This window comes from Rana temporaria, chromosome 12 (assembly GCF_905171775.1).
Source record: "Rana temporaria chromosome 12, aRanTem1.1, whole genome shotgun sequence".
In the NCBI taxonomy this organism is placed as follows: Eukaryota; Metazoa; Chordata; class Amphibia; order Anura; family Ranidae; genus Rana; species Rana temporaria.
In genome coordinates this window covers 137,860,236-137,877,076 of record NC_053500.1, presented here as the reverse complement: position 1 = coordinate 137,877,076, position 16,841 = coordinate 137,860,236, and the positions used below count along the sequence as shown (strand labels likewise).

The 16,841-nt window shown below is 42.2% G+C and overlaps 2 protein-coding genes across 2 annotated transcripts; both read left to right on the top strand.

The window, feature by feature from the left end:
• Positions 1 to 1,197: 1,197 nt before the first annotated feature.
• Positions 1,198 to 3,245, top strand: LOC120918997 (E3 ubiquitin/ISG15 ligase TRIM25-like). Its single transcript, XM_040330937.1, has 2 exons — positions 1,198 to 1,498; positions 1,604 to 3,245. Exon 2 carries the CDS (start codon positions 1,610 to 1,612, stop codon positions 3,155 to 3,157), a length of 1,548 nt encoding a protein of 515 aa, XP_040186871.1. The 5' UTR covers positions 1,198 to 1,498; positions 1,604 to 1,609; the 3' UTR covers positions 3,158 to 3,245.
• Positions 3,246 to 11,484: 8,239 nt separating this feature from the next.
• Positions 11,485 to 13,032, top strand: LOC120918383 (E3 ubiquitin/ISG15 ligase TRIM25-like). Its single transcript, XM_040329927.1, has one exon. The coding sequence runs from the start codon at positions 11,485 to 11,487 to the stop codon at positions 13,030 to 13,032; it is 1,548 nt and encodes a 515-aa protein (XP_040185861.1).
• Positions 13,033 to 16,841: the final 3,809 nt, after the last annotated feature.

Here is a 16,841-nt window from a genome sequence, read left to right as displayed (position 1 = left end):
GCCCGGCACTTACCCTGTCTTGGTGGGGCAGTGGGTGACGGCTTTTCTAACACACCTGGATGGGCTGTGAGTTCACTATGGCTCTAATCAGGTGCTATGCATAAATCTATCCATTGGTCATAGAGGGGGTGGCTAGAATGGATGCACCGCCACTGCCTGCAACCATGTGCAATGCATGAAGTTGTGGCACGATGGGGCTAGCTTTACAAGTTTGGCACTTTTTCAGTGCAGTGTTACTATTAACCTCGCCTCCTGCACCACTGGGGGAAGGGGGGTGCCATTTGGCATCTTCGCACCGGGCACTGGATATGTCTTAGCACTGGGGGTAATGAAGGTGGACCGTCAATAAATGGGCTTGTTTTATTGCACAGCGCATATAAACACAAAACTTCAGTTTGTTTTCCATAAAGAGCACCATCAGTGTAATGTTCTGTTCTATACATTCCTTCAGCAGGGAGAAGCATTAAACTGGCCATAGGGCCAGTTCACACCACATGCAGGCAAGTTCGTTTTTTTCTGTATCAAAAACGCATAAAAAGTAAGTTATATGGTTTCCAATGGCATCGTTTGTATCAGTATGGTCAGTTCCAGGGCTTTCCCATTCCAGAAAAAAAAGTAGAACATGCTGCATTTTTCCTGCACTGGACTGTACTGGAACGCGGGAAAACGCATTAAAAATGCACTGGAACGCATTAAAAACACACCGGACCTCAGTACGGTGAAAAAGAAACAGGAAAAAATAAGAAAAAAGCATCTGGAATGCATCAAAAACGAAGCAGAAGGCACCAAAAACCCTGCATGCAGAAACTCATCCGGAACAATTCTGGAGTTTGTTTCTGTGGTGTGAACCAGTCCGATTTCTCTCGCTCAGAATGCAGACCACTCGATAGGCCCTTCCACAATGGGGATACATCTCCTGCTACTGACTGCAATCACCGATTAGGCGACTTTATTTTTCTAATAAATATTTCCTTCACATTTCATATTGTCAGTAAAATTTTGTTCAGTCAGTAAATTTTCCACGTATTGTCGGTACAAAAAGTTTATTTTGTAACTCTGATCTGGATCATATTGGACGTGTGCAGATCTTTGCCTGATGGACCCACATGCCTCCTCCACTGCAGATATTTACATCCTCCTTCCTTACCATGTCACATTATCTCCTAGACGTTGCTCTGTCCCTTTAAGGACCTATGTGGGTGGGGCAGTGGTGACATGACGAGGAAGTCGAAGTGTTTCTGACTGTGGATCGGAGGGGAAAGCCGGAACAGAATCTCCGAACAAAAGAGAGAGATCTGAAGAAGACCCCAAAGAGCAGTGAGATCAATATTCAAACTGATACAAAGGAAGTTATTATTTGGGGACTTGCAGCATTGGAATGTGATAAATCCATCCAGAGCTGCTACGAGGTAGAAAAAATCTGAGATCCCCGAAACTGTGTTTACAATCTTCAAATATCTGAGATCTTGGAGTGTGTGCCTGGACTGGTCATGGAAAGGTGAGTTGGACATGAGAAGCTCCGGTGACTCTTCCTGTATATTATTTTACACGTCTTGTTTAGCAGAAGTTGAACAAACTTTCACTTTCATTTCTCCTCCTGCAGGCTACAATGGCGTCTGCTGATCTGATAGATGATCTGAGCTGCTCCATCTGTCTGAACATTTATAAAGATCCGGTAACTCTGAGATGTGGGCACAACTTCTGCCGGGAATGTATTGACCGTGTGCTGGATTCTAAGAAGGCTTCCGGACTTTATACCTGTCCGGAGTGCAGAGAGGAGTTCCGGGAGCGACCTGTACTGTCTAGTGCTAGAGCTCTACGGAACATAGCGGAGAAGTTCCTTATTTCTCAGCCCAGTCAGGAAGATACGGGAATCTATTGTACTTACTGTGTGGACTCCCCTGTACCCGCTATAAAATCCTGCCTGCTCTGTGAAAGTTCTCTATGTGGCAAACATCTGAGAGTCCATGCCAAGTCACCAGAACACGTCTTATCCGATCCCACCAACTCCCCGGGGAACAGAAAATGCTCCACCCATAAAAAGATTGTGGAGTATTACTGCACCGATGAAAGGGTTTGTATCTGTGTTTACTGTATTGCTGAGGGAGATCACAAAGGACACCCGGTGGAGAAACTGGATGAGGCCTCTGAGAAGAAGAAGGAGAAGCTGAGGAAAGATCTGGAGATGATGACCTCATGTAAAGCATGGGCTGAGAAACAAGTCCGGAGTCTGGAGGAACGTAAAACAGATGTACAAAAAAAGGCAGCCGGTGTAATAGAGAGAGTCGCTGTCCTGTTCAGAGATATCAGGAGAGAGCTGGAAGAACTTGAGAAGAGAGTCCTGAGTGAGGTCTCCATGGAGGAGAAGAAGATCTCACAATCTGTGTCCAATCTAATCCAACAACTGGAGATACAGAAGGACGAGTTGTCCAGGAAGATGAGTCACATTGAGGAATTGTGTAAAACCGCCGACCCAATGACCGTCCTGAAGGATCGGAACTCCGACAGAGAGGAGATCTGTCATACCGAGCAGGAGGATAATATGGAAAAAATGATTCCGAGGGAAGGTGATTTCCATGAGGATTCCATCACAGAGAGATTACAGGAATTATCTGACTTTATAAAAGATTTTCCCGTCTGTATACAGAAACCAGAAGGAGTTTTACTTGATGAGGAAACAGCTGCTAATAATATAAAGATTTCAGGAGATTTGAAAACTGCGTCCAGGTCAGCAGCAATATTAAATCGTCCAGAAACTCCTAAAAGATTTAGGGACTGTCAGGTTCTAAGCAGGAGAAGTTTTTCTTCAGGGCGGCATTCCTGGGAGGTGGACACAAGTAATTCTACTAGCTGGAGAGTCGGGTTGTGTTATCCCAGTATGGACAGGAAATCGTGTATTGGGAATAATAAGTATTCCTGGTGTTTGCGACGTTATAATAATAAGTATACTACGGTGCATAATCAAACATATATATCATGTGTTTACAACCCTACCAGCCATAAATTCAGGATCTATCTGGATTATGAGGCCGGGAAGATCTCCTTTTATGAGCTGAGCGACCCAATCAGACACCTCCACACCTTCACCACCACCTTCACCGAGCCCCTCCATCTTGGGATCACTGTTGGGAATGGATCAGTGACAATTACCAACTAGGAATATATTGTGCTGTATGCTTCATTCTGTGTGTTCAGTGACAGTTTTAGCACTTCCAAAGCAAAAATGATGGTGAAAATATCACAGCACTTAAAGAGGAGTTCCACCCAAATTTGGAACTTCCTCTTAACCCACTCCTCTCCCCCTTACATGCCACATTTGGCATGTAATTTTTTTGGGGGGGGAGTGGGGGCTTCAGCACGAGTGGGACTTCCTGTCCCACTTCCTCCTTCCTGTAGGCGACTAAGCTTAGTCGCCTTCAGGAAGTGGCTGCTGTTGGCGATCGCCTAGGACACGTCACAGGTCCTAGGCGATCTCCTGGCCAATTACACGGCGCGGCGCCGGGCCGCGCCGCTCGCGCATGCGCAGTGCCGCGCCGCTCGCGCTCGCGCATGCGCAGTGGGTGCCCGGCCGTGAAGCCGAAAGCTGTCACGGCCGGGTGCCCACACTGAAGATGAAGACGCCGGTCGGGGAGGGGGGGAGAGGAGCGGAGCCCCGGCCGGCGCGTCGCTGGAGCGCTGGAGCAGGTAAGTGCCTGTTTATTAAAAGCCAGCAGCTACACTTTTTGTTGCTGCTGACTTTTAATAAACACACAAATGGCTGGAACTCCCCTTTAATATCAAGCCAAGAAGTGCCTCAGCCCACCAGACTCCACCTGTAAAAAAAACATCACCTTATGGCTGGAGCTTCAGAGCGAATTCTAACAGCTTAACCACTTAACCCCCGGACCATTTGGCTGGCCAAAGACCAGAACACTTTTTGCGATTCTGCACCGCGTTGCTTTAACTGACAATTGCGCGGTCGTGCGACGTGGCTCCCAAACAAAATTGACGTTCTTTCTTTCCCCACAAATAGAGCTTTATTTTGGTGTTATTTGATCACCTCTGCGGTTTTTATTTTTTGCGCTATAAACAAAAATAGAGCGACAATTTTGAAAAAAAAGCAATATTTTAAACTTTTTGCTATAATAAAAATCTCCAATTAGTTTTTTAAAAAGCAATTTTTTTCTCAGTTTAGGCCGATACGTATTCTTCTACATATTTTTGTTTAAAAAAAATAAAATCGCAATAAGTGATTGGTTTGCGCAAAAGTTATCGCGTCTACAAAATAGGGGATAGATTTATGGCATTTTTATTAATATTGTTTTTTTTTTACCAGTAATGTCGGTGATCTGCATTTTTTATTGTGACTGCGACATTATGGCGGACACATTGGACACTTTTGACACATTTTTGGGACCATTGTAATTTTTACTGCGATCAGTGCTATAAAAATGCACTGATTACAGTGAAAATGACACTGGCAGTGAAGGGGTTAACAACTAGGTGACCCTGAAGGGGTTAAAGGGTCACTAAAGGAATTTTTTTTTTAGCTAAATAGCTTCCTTTACCTTACTGCAGTCCTGGTTTCATGTCCTCATTGTTCGTTTTTGCTTTGATGTTGCTGTAATTCCTCTCTGTTCTGGACACTTCCTGGTTGTCTGTTTCCTGATCACCACAGTACTGGGAGATTTCTCACTGTGGTGACTAATCAAGGAGGTGTGATTACTGTGTGTCAGCACCAATCCAGTTTCGTTTTACAAAGCATCACTGCCCTCTATTGGCTCTTTGTCTCTGTACATCAGAGAACCAGGAAACAACAGCAAAAACGAAACTAAACTGCAGGTACATTATATGATTGGTTTTTATCTATTTTTAATCATTTTTAAAAGGAATCAGTTAACTATTATGTCTCTATACCCTGTAAACAGTCATTTCAGCAAAAAAAAATATTTCCTTTAGTGACCCTTTAAGTGTATCCTAGGGAGTGATTCTAACTGTTAGGTGGAGGAGCTACAAATGACACGTTACTGATCACTGCTCCCGATCACAGGGAACATTCGATCAGTGACATGTCACTAGGCAGAACAGGGGAATCCCCCTATTCTGCCTTTGCCGACCGCAATCGCGGGCCGCCCGGGAACATCGAGTTCCCGGGACCCGCAAGCGCACTCACGAGGCACGCGGCGGGCATACGTGCCTGCTGGGTGGCAAATTTAAAGGGACGTACACGTACGCCCATTTGCCTGCCTGTGCCATTGCGTAGACGTAAATGTGCGTGTGTGGTTAAGAGATCTTTTGACATTGCCTTACCAACCATTGTTGAATGAGTGCTTCAGGTGCAGGGACTGAAATGCTCCAGGAAATAATGTGTGTGCCATTTAGAAGGTGATTAGCTATACCCTATTTAGGAGGAGGGTGATCCTTTTTCCAACTCAGTGATTGTGTTTTTGATTTAGATTTTTTACATGTGTTATATTTCTCACTTGGGTATCATAAGTTGCAATGAGTAACTACAGCTGGATAAAACAAAGACTGTGTCTGTCTTAATTTCCAGCTGCAAAGCAACAAAATATGATTATTTTAAAAAGGGGGGGGGGATTCTTTTGTATACCAACTGTATAGAACAAATACACTATAATGTTTTTACTGTATAGAGGGTATCCTACGTATTTTCTATATTATGGTCAGGTAAAAATACATGTTATCCTATTCTGCAAATCAATTTGTAATTTTTTTTGCAGTTTTACGACTTATGTAAAGTGTTGTAACCCCCATCAACAAATCATCATCATTCTTTGAACCAGCAGGCTCTGACCTGGCAATAGGTGAGATCTGATTGGCTGATAGAGGTTCTAGTACCTTAGGCTCCATTCACATCAATGCGTTTTTTCATGCTTTTTGCAGAAACTCATGACATTATTTTTAACATGGTTTCCTATGGAACACGTTCACATTAATTAATTATTGTGTCTCTGCACTTTTGGAAAGGGTCAGGGACTTTTTTTAACCACTTCCATACCAGGCACTTTCCCCCCCTTCCTGCCCAGGCCAATTTTCAGCACTGTCGCATTTTAAATGACAATTGCGCAGTCGTGCCACGCTGTACCCAAACAAAAGTTTTATCATTTTGTTCCCACAAATAGAGCTTTCTTTTGGCGCTATTTGATCACTTCTGCGGTTTATATATATTTTTTAAACAAATAAAAAAAGACAAAAAAATTGGAAGAAACTACAATTTTTCTTTGTTTCCGTTATAAAATTTTGTAAAAAAATAAGTTTTCTCCTTTACTGATGGGCACTGATAAGCTGCACTGACAGGCATTGATAAGGCAGCACCGATGAGGGGGCACCAATGAGATGGCACTGACGATGGGCATTGATAGGCGGCACTGAAAGGCTGCAATGATGGGCACTCATAGGTGGCACTGCTGGGCACTGATAGGCAGCACTGATGGACACTGAAAGGCGGCACTGATGGCTGGCACCAATAGATTGCACCGATAGGCATCACTGATGGGACTGGCAGGCCTTATTAATGGGCACTGCTTGGCAGCTGCCTGGGAACTGATTGACATATCCCTGGTGGTCTAGGGTGGCACACCTGTTGGAGTTCCTTTGTGGGCATCCCTGGTGGTCCTGGGCGCGCATCCGCGGGGTGGCTGCGCTGATAAACAACCAGAACAGACCCCCCTGTCAGGAGAGCCACCTATCGTCTCTCCTCTACTCGCGTCTGTCAAAAGCGAGTGAGGAAAAGCCGATAAACGGCTCTTCCTGTTTACATCGTGATCAGCCGTGATTGGACATGGCTGATCACGTGGTATAGAGCCTCTGTCAGAGGCTCTTTACCGAGATCGGTGATGCGGTGTGTCAGACTAACACATTACACCAACAATCGCCACACTGCGTGCCCCCGATCGCGGCTTATCCTACTGAACGTCATATGACGCCCAGCCAGGATAACTGAACCACTGCCCGGCCGTCATTTTGCTATAGGCCGGGCGGGAAGTGGTTAAACACAAAACGCTGCTTTTCTTTGCGTTTTTGGTTCAATAGACTTTAATGAAGAAGCTGCAGATAAAGCATGTAGTGCGTTTCTGCACTGCGATTTTGCTGCAATCTCCGTTTTTTTTTTTTTAAATCTGCCCAACAACAAATAAAAAAATAAAAAATGCCAATCACGGCAAAATCCCACTTAGCTCCACACTAGTGCTTTTCATAAGCCCAAAAACAGCTACAAAAAAAATGCTGGATGAAAAATTCAGATAATAGCATTTATTGTGTCAGCTTCTAGTAACATTATCTTTTAGCATTATTGGAGCATTAAAGGGGAAGTAAACCCTCTTTTTTTCCCTGCTCCTAGTCGTTGAACCCCCAAAAACGCTAATAGCCTAAAATAGTGTGCATGGACACATAGGATAACACTATTTAGCTTCTAGAAGCAGAACAAAAATGCTAAGAACAGCTTCTAGGAGCTTAAAAAAAACGCTAGTATGCATGGAGCCTAAAAAAACGCAAAAAGCACTGCAAAAATGCTCAAAAGCAACACGTATAAATGTGAATGGAGCCTCAAACATTATTATCACTCTGAAAATGTTGCGTATAAATCCTAACATGTTGAAAACTTACAAAAACATTAAAAAAATAAATAAAATCTATTTACACAACTAATGTGTTTCTATTATGTAATAACAGAGGTGATGGATAAATTGTCATTGTAAAAATAAAATTTAGTTCTCTGTGATTATTGCTTTTTCATCTTTTTACTATGTAATGAGTACCTGTCATGTATACACAGTGAGGTCAGACGTATGGGGAAAGAGGTCTATTAACAAGATAATAGATGCAATCAGTACACCTTCCCAGCTACTCAACCACTTCCATACACTTACGCACCTTCCTGCCCAAGCCAATTTTCAGCTTTCAGCGCTGTCGCAATTTGAATGACAATTGCGCGGTCGCGCTACAACTGTACCCAAATGAAATTTTTATAATTTTGTTCCCACAAATAGAGCTTTCTTTTGGTGGTATTTGATCACATCTGCGATTTTAATTTTTTGCGCAACAACTAAAAAAAAAAGACCGACATTTTTAAAAAATATATATTTTTTATTTTTTTCTGTTATTTTTTTTTGTAAATAAGTTTTCTTCTTCAATTATGGGTACTGATATGGCGGCACTGATGGGCACCGATGACATGGCACGGATGGGCACTGATAGGCGGCGCTGGAATGCTGCACTGATGGGCACTCATAGGCGGTACTGATGGGCACTCATAGGCGGCACTGGGGACTCTTTGGTGGCACTGATGGGCACTCATGGGCGGCACTTATAGACACTGATAGGTGGGCACTGGGCATAGATGGACACTGGGTGGCACTGATGGCATTGCTGGGCATCATTTCAGTCAGTGCCCATGTAGCCAGTAAGTGCCCATTTGTGGGCACTGATTGGCATCGATTGTGTTAAAAAAAAATGTATTGTTTTTTTTTTTGTCTATTTTGCTCTATTGAGCACAGGGGGGCACTCCCTGGTGGTCCAGTGTTGGCATCCGAGGGGGGGCTGCGCTGATAAACAATCAGCGAGAACCCCCCCGTCAGGAGAGCCGCCGATCGGCTCTCCTCTACTTGCGTCTGTCAAACGCGAGTGAGGAAGAGCCGATCAACGACTCTTCCTGTTTACATCGTGATCAGCAGTGATTGGACAAGGCTGATCACGTGGTAAAGAGCCTCCGCCGGAGGCTCTTTCCCGAGATCGGAGATGCAGGGTGTCAGACTGACACCCCGCATCACCAATCGCCGTGCTGCGCGCCCCCACGGGCGCGCGCCAGCATGTAATCCTGCAGGTGTCCGGCACCCGAAAAGGGTCCGGACACCTGAATAGGGGGTGTCAGCAGCGACCATAGATAGATTCATGCAATGCGTGAATCTATCCATGGTGATTAGAGCGGTGCAGGAGAAGGGGGCCGCGCTCCTGCGCCCTTTATGGACGTACTGCCACTGCTAGCAGCATAAGGATTAAGAATAGTCAAAGTTGATAGAGAAAATTGAGTACTGTCCGTGATCCTTTTTTTATTTGCACTAACATACAATTTTTCAGGACAAGCTTTCAGGGTGTGTCCCCTTCTTCAAGGTCCAAGCAGTACTGATTCAAAAATGTATTAGCAGAATGTTAAAACAAAACAAGAAAAAAAAAAAGGGAAAGGGAAAAAAAAGAAAAACAAACACATACAAATCAATGGTAATAAAGATAGCAGCAGAGTTAGTGAGATAAGACAGAGGGAGAGCTATAAACTTCAGGGGGGGGGGGGTGCTAGTCACAGAGGGGGTCATAAAACTGTAGTATAATGGGTAAGAAAACTATATAAAAATATCTACATTTAGGCCATTCGTTTGTGTCAAAAAGAATTATCATTCTTAGTTCAAAAATGTTCCTTTCTTAGATAGTTCTGAAATTCCCTTTAACCACTTAAGCCCATTATGCAGGTAAAGGACCTTGTCACTTTTTGCGATTCAAAACTGCTTCGCTTTAACTGACAATTGCGCGGTCGTGCGACGTGGTTTCCAAACAAAATTGACGTCCCAACAAATAGAGCTTTCTTTTGGTGGTATTTGATCACCTCTGCGTTTATTTTTTGCGATATAAACAAAAATAGTGCGACAATTTTGAAAAAATTCTAAATTTTTTACTTTTTGCTATAATAAATATCCCCCAAAAATATATAAAAATAAATATTTTTTCTCAGTTTAGACCAATACGTATTCTTCTACATATTTTTGGAAAAGAAAATAAGCGTTTATTGATTGGTTTGCGCAAAAGTTATAGCGTTTACAAAATAGGGAATAGTTTTATGGCATTTTTATTAATAATTTTTTTTTTACTAGTAATGGCGGCGATCAGCGATTTTTTTTTTGTGACTGCGACATTATGGTGGACAAATGGAAACAAAAATAAAAGGTCTGCAGTCACCAGCGATGCACTTCCATCCCTATATACATATACAGAAAAAGAGTCGCCCTTGGGACTTTAAATGAGGTGGTCACAGTTTGCCACTGAGTAACACAAATAGTAACAGTATAAATGTTTATTAAAATTGATGTACATACATGAATAATATAGCATTATAGCTCAGCCAATGGATTAGCACATAATAAAGAGAATAATAAAAATTGATACAATTGTTGTACAATGCAGTATATACAAATGCACGCATCAGAAAACCCGACGCACGTTTTCGCAAGATCATTGCTCGCTCATCAGGGGTGGATTGCGGATTGGATGTATCTAAATAGATAAATAAAGAGATGTGTCACAGTGGTAAATGCAAGAACAATGGCAGAGTGGGCCAGAACAAAACGGCCCAATACTTACCAATGAACAAAACTAAGTTCTGGTAATACTGGTAAGTATTGGGCCGTTTTGTTCTGGCCCACTCTGCCATTAAGGCGACGTACAGGTAAGTGCCTGTGCCCAGCCGTGCCCTTCTGCCGACGTATATCGGCGTGAAGGTGTCCTTAAAGCGGGGGTTCACCCTTAGAGGGCACTTTTCCCCTTAGATTCCTGCTCGTTTTCTCTAGGGGAATCGGCTATTTGTTTTAAAATATGTGCAGTACTTACCCGTTTACGAGATGCGTCCTCTCCGTCGCTTCCGGGTATGGGCTGCGGGAATTGGCGTTCCTTCTTGATTGACAGTCTTCCGAGAGGCTTCCGACGGTCGCATCCATCGCGTCACGATTTTACGAAAGAAGCCGAACGTCGGTGCGCAAGCGCAGTATAGAGCCGCACCGACGTTCGGCTTCTTTCGGCTACGAGTGACGCGATGGATGCGACCGTCGGAAGCCTGTCAATCAAGAAGGAACGCCCGCTCCCGAAGACCCATACCCGGAAGCGACGGAAGAAGATGCATCTCGAAAACGGGTAAGTACTGCTCATATTTTAATACAAATAGCCGATTCCCCTAGACCGAACGAGCAGGAATCTAAGGGGAGAAAAAAAAAAAATTTATAAATGGGTGAACTCCCGCTTTAAGTGGTTAAAGCGGGGGTTCACCCAAAAATAAATTTTTAACATTACATTCAGCCGAGTTATCCTAATGACAATCGGCTGTTTTTTTTTTTTTTTTACTGTACATACCGTATTTCACCGCCGCTTCCGGGTATGTCTTCTGCGGGACTGGGCGTTCCTATCTGATTGACAGGCTTCCGACCGTCGCATACAGCGCATCACGAGTTGCCGAAAGAAGCCGAACGTTGGTGCGGCTCTTTGTAAACTGATACAAAGGAAATTTGCATTTCGGACTTGCAGACGTGTTGACAACCTTAGAGTGTTAAACTCCATCAAGAGCTGCTAAAGTCAGATCAGATCTACAAACTTCTTTAAATTCTTCAAACATTTGAGATTTCGAAACGTGAGCTGGACAAGTGAAGCCCAGGTGACTCTTCTCGCACAATATTCTACTCATCTTAGTTGAACAAACCTTCAGTTTCGTCTCCCCTTGTGTTGGCTACAATGGCATCTACTGATGTGAGAGAGGATCTGAGCTGCTCCATCTGTCTGAACATTTTTAAGGATCCGGCATCGCTGAGATGTGGACACAACTTTTGCCGGGAATGTATTGACCATGTGATGGACACTCAGGAGGAGTCTGGACTTTATATCTGTCCGGAGTGCAGAGAGGAGTTCCGGGAGCGACCTGTACTGTATAACGCCAGAGCTCTACGTAACATCGCGGAGAAGTTGCTCTTTTCTCAGCCCGATCAGGAAGATACGGGAATCTATTGTACTTACTGTGTGGACTCTCCTGAACCGGCTATAAAGTCCTGCCTGCAATGCGAAAGTTTTCTGTGCGGCAAACATTTGAGAGCCCATATCAGGTCACCAAAACACATTTTATTCGATCCTAACAACTTCCCCGAGAACAGAACATGCTCCATCCATAAAAAGATTCTGGAGTATTACTGCACCAATGAAAAGGTTTGTATCTGTGTTCACTGCATTGTTTTTGGAAAACACAGATTACACCGGGTGGAACCACTAGATGAAGCCTCCAAGAAGAAGAATGAGAAGTTGAGGAAAGATCTGGAGATGTTGACCTCCAATAAAGAATGGGCTGAGAAAAAAGTCCAGAGTCTGACGGAACGCAGGGCGGACGTAGAAATAAAAGCAGCCGGTGTAACAGAGAGAGTCACTGCCATGTTTAGAGATGTCCGGAGAGAGCTGGAAGAACTTGAGAAGAGAGTCCTTGGTGACATTTCTATGCAGACAGAGAAGATCTCACAATCTGTGTCCAATCTAATCCAACAACTGGAGATCCAGAAGGACGAGCTGTCCAGGAAGATGAGTCACATTGAGGAATTGTGTAACATCTCCGACTCAATGATCGTCCTGAAGGATCAGAACTCCGACAAAGAGGAGATCTGTCCTACCGAGCAGGAGGCTACTATGGACTCGATGATTCCGTGCGAAGGTGGTTTCCATGAGGATTCCATCAGAGACAGATTACGGGAATTATCTGACTTTATAAAATATATTCCCATCTGTATACAGAAACCAGAAGGACTTTTACTTGACGAGGAAACAGCCGCTAACGATATACAAATTTCAATGGATTTAAAAACGGCGAAATTTTCAGAAGTAACATTAGATTATCCGATATCTCCCAAAAGATTTCATCTCTATCAGGTTCAATGCAGGAGAAGTTTTTCTTCGGGGCGGCATTGCTGGGAGGTGGACACGAGTAAGTCCACTGGATGGAGAGTTGGGTTGTGTTATCCCAGTATGGACAGGAGACCATTTATCGGGAATGAAAAAAATTCCTGGTGTTTGCGAAGGGACGATGATGAGTATAATATAGTGCATGAAAAGACATTTGTACTATTTCCTCACCGGCCAACCAGCCATAAATTCAGGATCTATCTGGATTATGAGGCCGGGCGGATCTCTTTTTATGAGCGGAGTGACCCCATCAGACACCTCCACACCTTCACCATCACCTTCACCGAGCCGCTGGAATTTGTGATCTGTATTTGGAATGGATTAATGACTATTACCAACTAGGAATATATTGTGCTGTACAGTGGAACCTCGGAGAATGCTCTTAATCCAAAATTGTAAAAAAAAAAAAATGGCTGCACATCCAGGAATTCCGATTGTCTTTTATTGTTCAAAATGATAACACCAAAGACATCAAAACAAGGTCACGTAGACGCGTTTCACACAAACATCTTGTGCTTAATCATTGCCGTAATGATTAAGCACAAGATGTTTGTGTGAAACGTGTCTACGTGACCTGGTGTCTTTGGTGTTATCACTTTGAACAATTAAAGTAATTCGAAATTCCCAGGTGTAAAGCCATTTATTTTCTTACAAGTCTCCCACGGAGGCGGGCCGGGGCTGGCACTCTACGAGACATTGTACCTCAGGTTATTATCATACACCTGGAGCAGCGGCTCTTTTTCATCGTAATCCAAAGTACTTGCATATCAAAGCGAGTTTCCCCATTGAAGTCAATGGAAACGAAAATCATTTGTTCTGCATTGACTTCAATGGCATGCAATACCTCATGCGGCCAGAGATGGGGGGGCACTGGAGAGCCTCGGAAATGGCTGAAAAGTATTTCCGAGCTTTCCCGAACGACGCAGATCGGCTGTGATCTGCGCCGTTTGGCTCCGGTGCCCCCCCACCTCAGGCCAAACGCTTTGGCCTGAATCCTGCTAGTTTTGCAAGACAACACTCACAAACCGAGTTACAATTTTTTTTTAATACAGTGCTCGTATTTGCAAAACGCTCGTTAACCACGTTACTCACAGTCCGAGGTGCCACTGTATATTTATTTTGGGCAGTAAGGATGAGCTAGGGCGTGTATACAAAGCCCACGTGCAGAGCCCACCAGGAAGTTGGCACTGCACTGTGCTAATCACAGGCAGGGAGACATTGTCTTTATGCGCGGCTGCAGAGATCGGGAAATGTCTGTGATTAGCGCAGTGCCGACTTCCTGGCGGGCTCTGCACGTGGGATTTGCAAACACACCGGAGCTCATCCTTACTGGGCAGTCAGTGACAGTTTTATCAGTGGACCCAAATCTTATAGTGCTGAAACAAGGTCATCTAGAGTCCCGCCCCCCCCCCCCCCAAGATGTATGAACATTATGTATCAGCACACCCCCACAAAAAAAAAAATTGAGCACTAATGCATGCTTTCCCTCTAAGCATAAATTCCCCCTCTTCCCAGGACAAATCTGCCCCCTGATGAAATCCCCCCTCCCAGCACAAATCGTTGCACCCCCATACCAGATCAAATCCTCTCCTCTTTTTTTACAATTTTAGTTTTTACATACTGTCACCAGAGCAGTACATCATCACTATATGAATGGTGTGGCAGTGACCAGGGACACTGACTGGTGATAATATGTAAAAAAAAAAAAAAAAAATTATAAATACATTTGTACTTTTTTTTAATATGTTTTTTCTTTTTTTACAATTTTATTTTTTTACATACTATCATCATAGCAGTATTTTTTATTTTTTAAAATATTATCACCAGTCAGTGCCCCTGATCACTGCCACGTGAATCATATGGTGACGCACTGATCAGGGACACTGACTGGTGATAGTATTTAAAAAAAAAAAAAGTGTACTTTTTTTTTAAAGATTTTAAACCTTTTTTTAAGAAAATACTTTTTTACATACTGTCCCCAGAGCAGTACAGCGTCACCATATGACTGATGTGGCAGTGATCATGGACACTGACTGGTGGTGATAGTATTTAAAAATTAAAATAAAATACATTGGTACTTTTCACCATTTTTAAAAATCATAATTTTTTTTTAACATTTTCTTTTTTTTACATAGTGTCACCAGAGCAGAACAGCATCACCATATGACTGGTGTGGCAGTGATAAGGGACACTGACTGGTGATAATATGTAATACAAATTAATAAATACATTTGTACCTTTTTTAAAGATTTTAACCTTTTTTTTTTTTATAAATAAAATGGTACATACTGTCACCAGAGCACTACAGCTTCACCATATGACTGGTGTGTCAGTGATCAGGGACACTGACTGGTAATAATATGTAAAAAAAAAAATAACATTTATACCATTTTCTACTTGTTTTACATTTTTTTTTCTATTACTTACTTTCACCAGAGAAGTACAGTGTCACCATATGACTGGTGTGGTAGTAATTAGGAACACTGAATGGTGATAGTCTGTTAAAAGAATAACAAAATAAATACATTTGTACTCCTTTTTTTCCAATTTGTTTTCCTTTTTTTTTTCTACATACTGTCCCCAGAGCAGTACAGTGTTATTATATGATTGGTTTGGCACTGATAAGGGAAACTGACTGGTGGTGATAGTATTTAAAAAATAAAATACATTTGTACTTTTCACAATTTGTAACATTTCTTTTTATTTTTTTACTTTTTTTTTACATACTGTCATTAGTATGCCGATAGTATTTAAAAAAATAAATACATTTTTACTCTCTTTTTCCTTTTTTTTTTTTTACATACTGTCACCAGAGCAAGTACAGCATCACTGTATGACTGGTGTGGCAGTGATCAGGAACACTGACTGATGATAGCATTTAAAAAAAAAACTAAAAAATAAATAAATACATATGCAAGTGTTTTTTTAAAAAAAATAACATTTGCTTTTTATTTTATTTTCAATTTGTTTTACATACTGTCACCAGAGCGCATCGCAGTGACACTGTACTATTCTGAGGAGGTGATCAGCATATATATATTTTTGTACACTGTGATTGCTTAATGCAGTGATGATCACTGGGTAAACAGTAATTTTTACTTTGTGAAGGGTATCCATTTATGTGCACTATTGTGATAACTGTGATTGGCCACAGCCATCACATGATACAGATCCACTGTGATTTGGCCCTGTACCATATGAACGCTGTGTCTAATCACAGAGATCATCACAATAGTACACAATGGCTATGCATGAAAGCCATCGTTTACAGCTGACATGCGATCACTGTGATTGGTCACGATGCCGGGGCTGCGAATCGGTTTTCCTGGATACATCGGGTCGCATATCACTCCCTAGGGCGCGCACAAAGCCCATGGCTGGGAAGACGTCATATGATGTCCACCCAATATAGTAGTACTAACACCTGGCCGTAATATGATAATAGGCTGGGTGGGAGGGGCTTAAACATTATTATTAGAAAATGTTGGTCATGTATCTTAATATGGCGAGAGACTTTATTATTGACAAAATATTCCATTTATACAACTAATGTGTTTGTCATATTATAAAAAAAGTTGATTAAATTGTAATTTTTCTGTGATCACTGTTTTTTCATCTTTTCAATCTCACAACATCTATACAACATCACTTCCGTTGAAAAGTCCACACGTTCGCATCCTGATTCTGGAGAGCGGATGAAACAATATTACTTATGTGTTTAACCCAGGGCCGCATCAGGAATTATGGGGCCCCTTAATAAAAATAAAAAAAAATAAAAAAAAAATAGATATAATTTTTTTTTAAAAAGGCGGGTTGCCATCTGGGGCCCTGGGGACCTCTGGGCCATATAATATATATATATATATATATATATATATATATATATATATATATACACACACACATACACATACACAAAAAGTATTATTATTTCTTATAAAAATAAATTACAAAAAAGGGGGGTTGCCATCCGGGACCTCTGGGCCCTTTAATAAAAAAATAAAAAAAAAACTCTGGGCCCTTTAATAAAAAATAAATAAAAACAAATATATGAAAAAAATAAACATTTATAAAAAAAAAAGGGGGTGTGCCACATGGGGCCCTGGGGACCTCTGAGCCCTTAAATAAAAAAAAAAAAATATATTACATTT

What these genes read in the sequence shown, in the direction of transcription:
- LOC120918997 (XM_040330937.1), top strand. Translation starts at nt 1,610, where the DNA reads ATGGCGTCTGCTGATCTGATAGATGATCTGAGCTGCTCCATCTGTCTG.
- LOC120918383 (XM_040329927.1), top strand. Translation starts at nt 11,485, where the DNA reads ATGGCATCTACTGATGTGAGAGAGGATCTGAGCTGCTCCATCTGTCTG.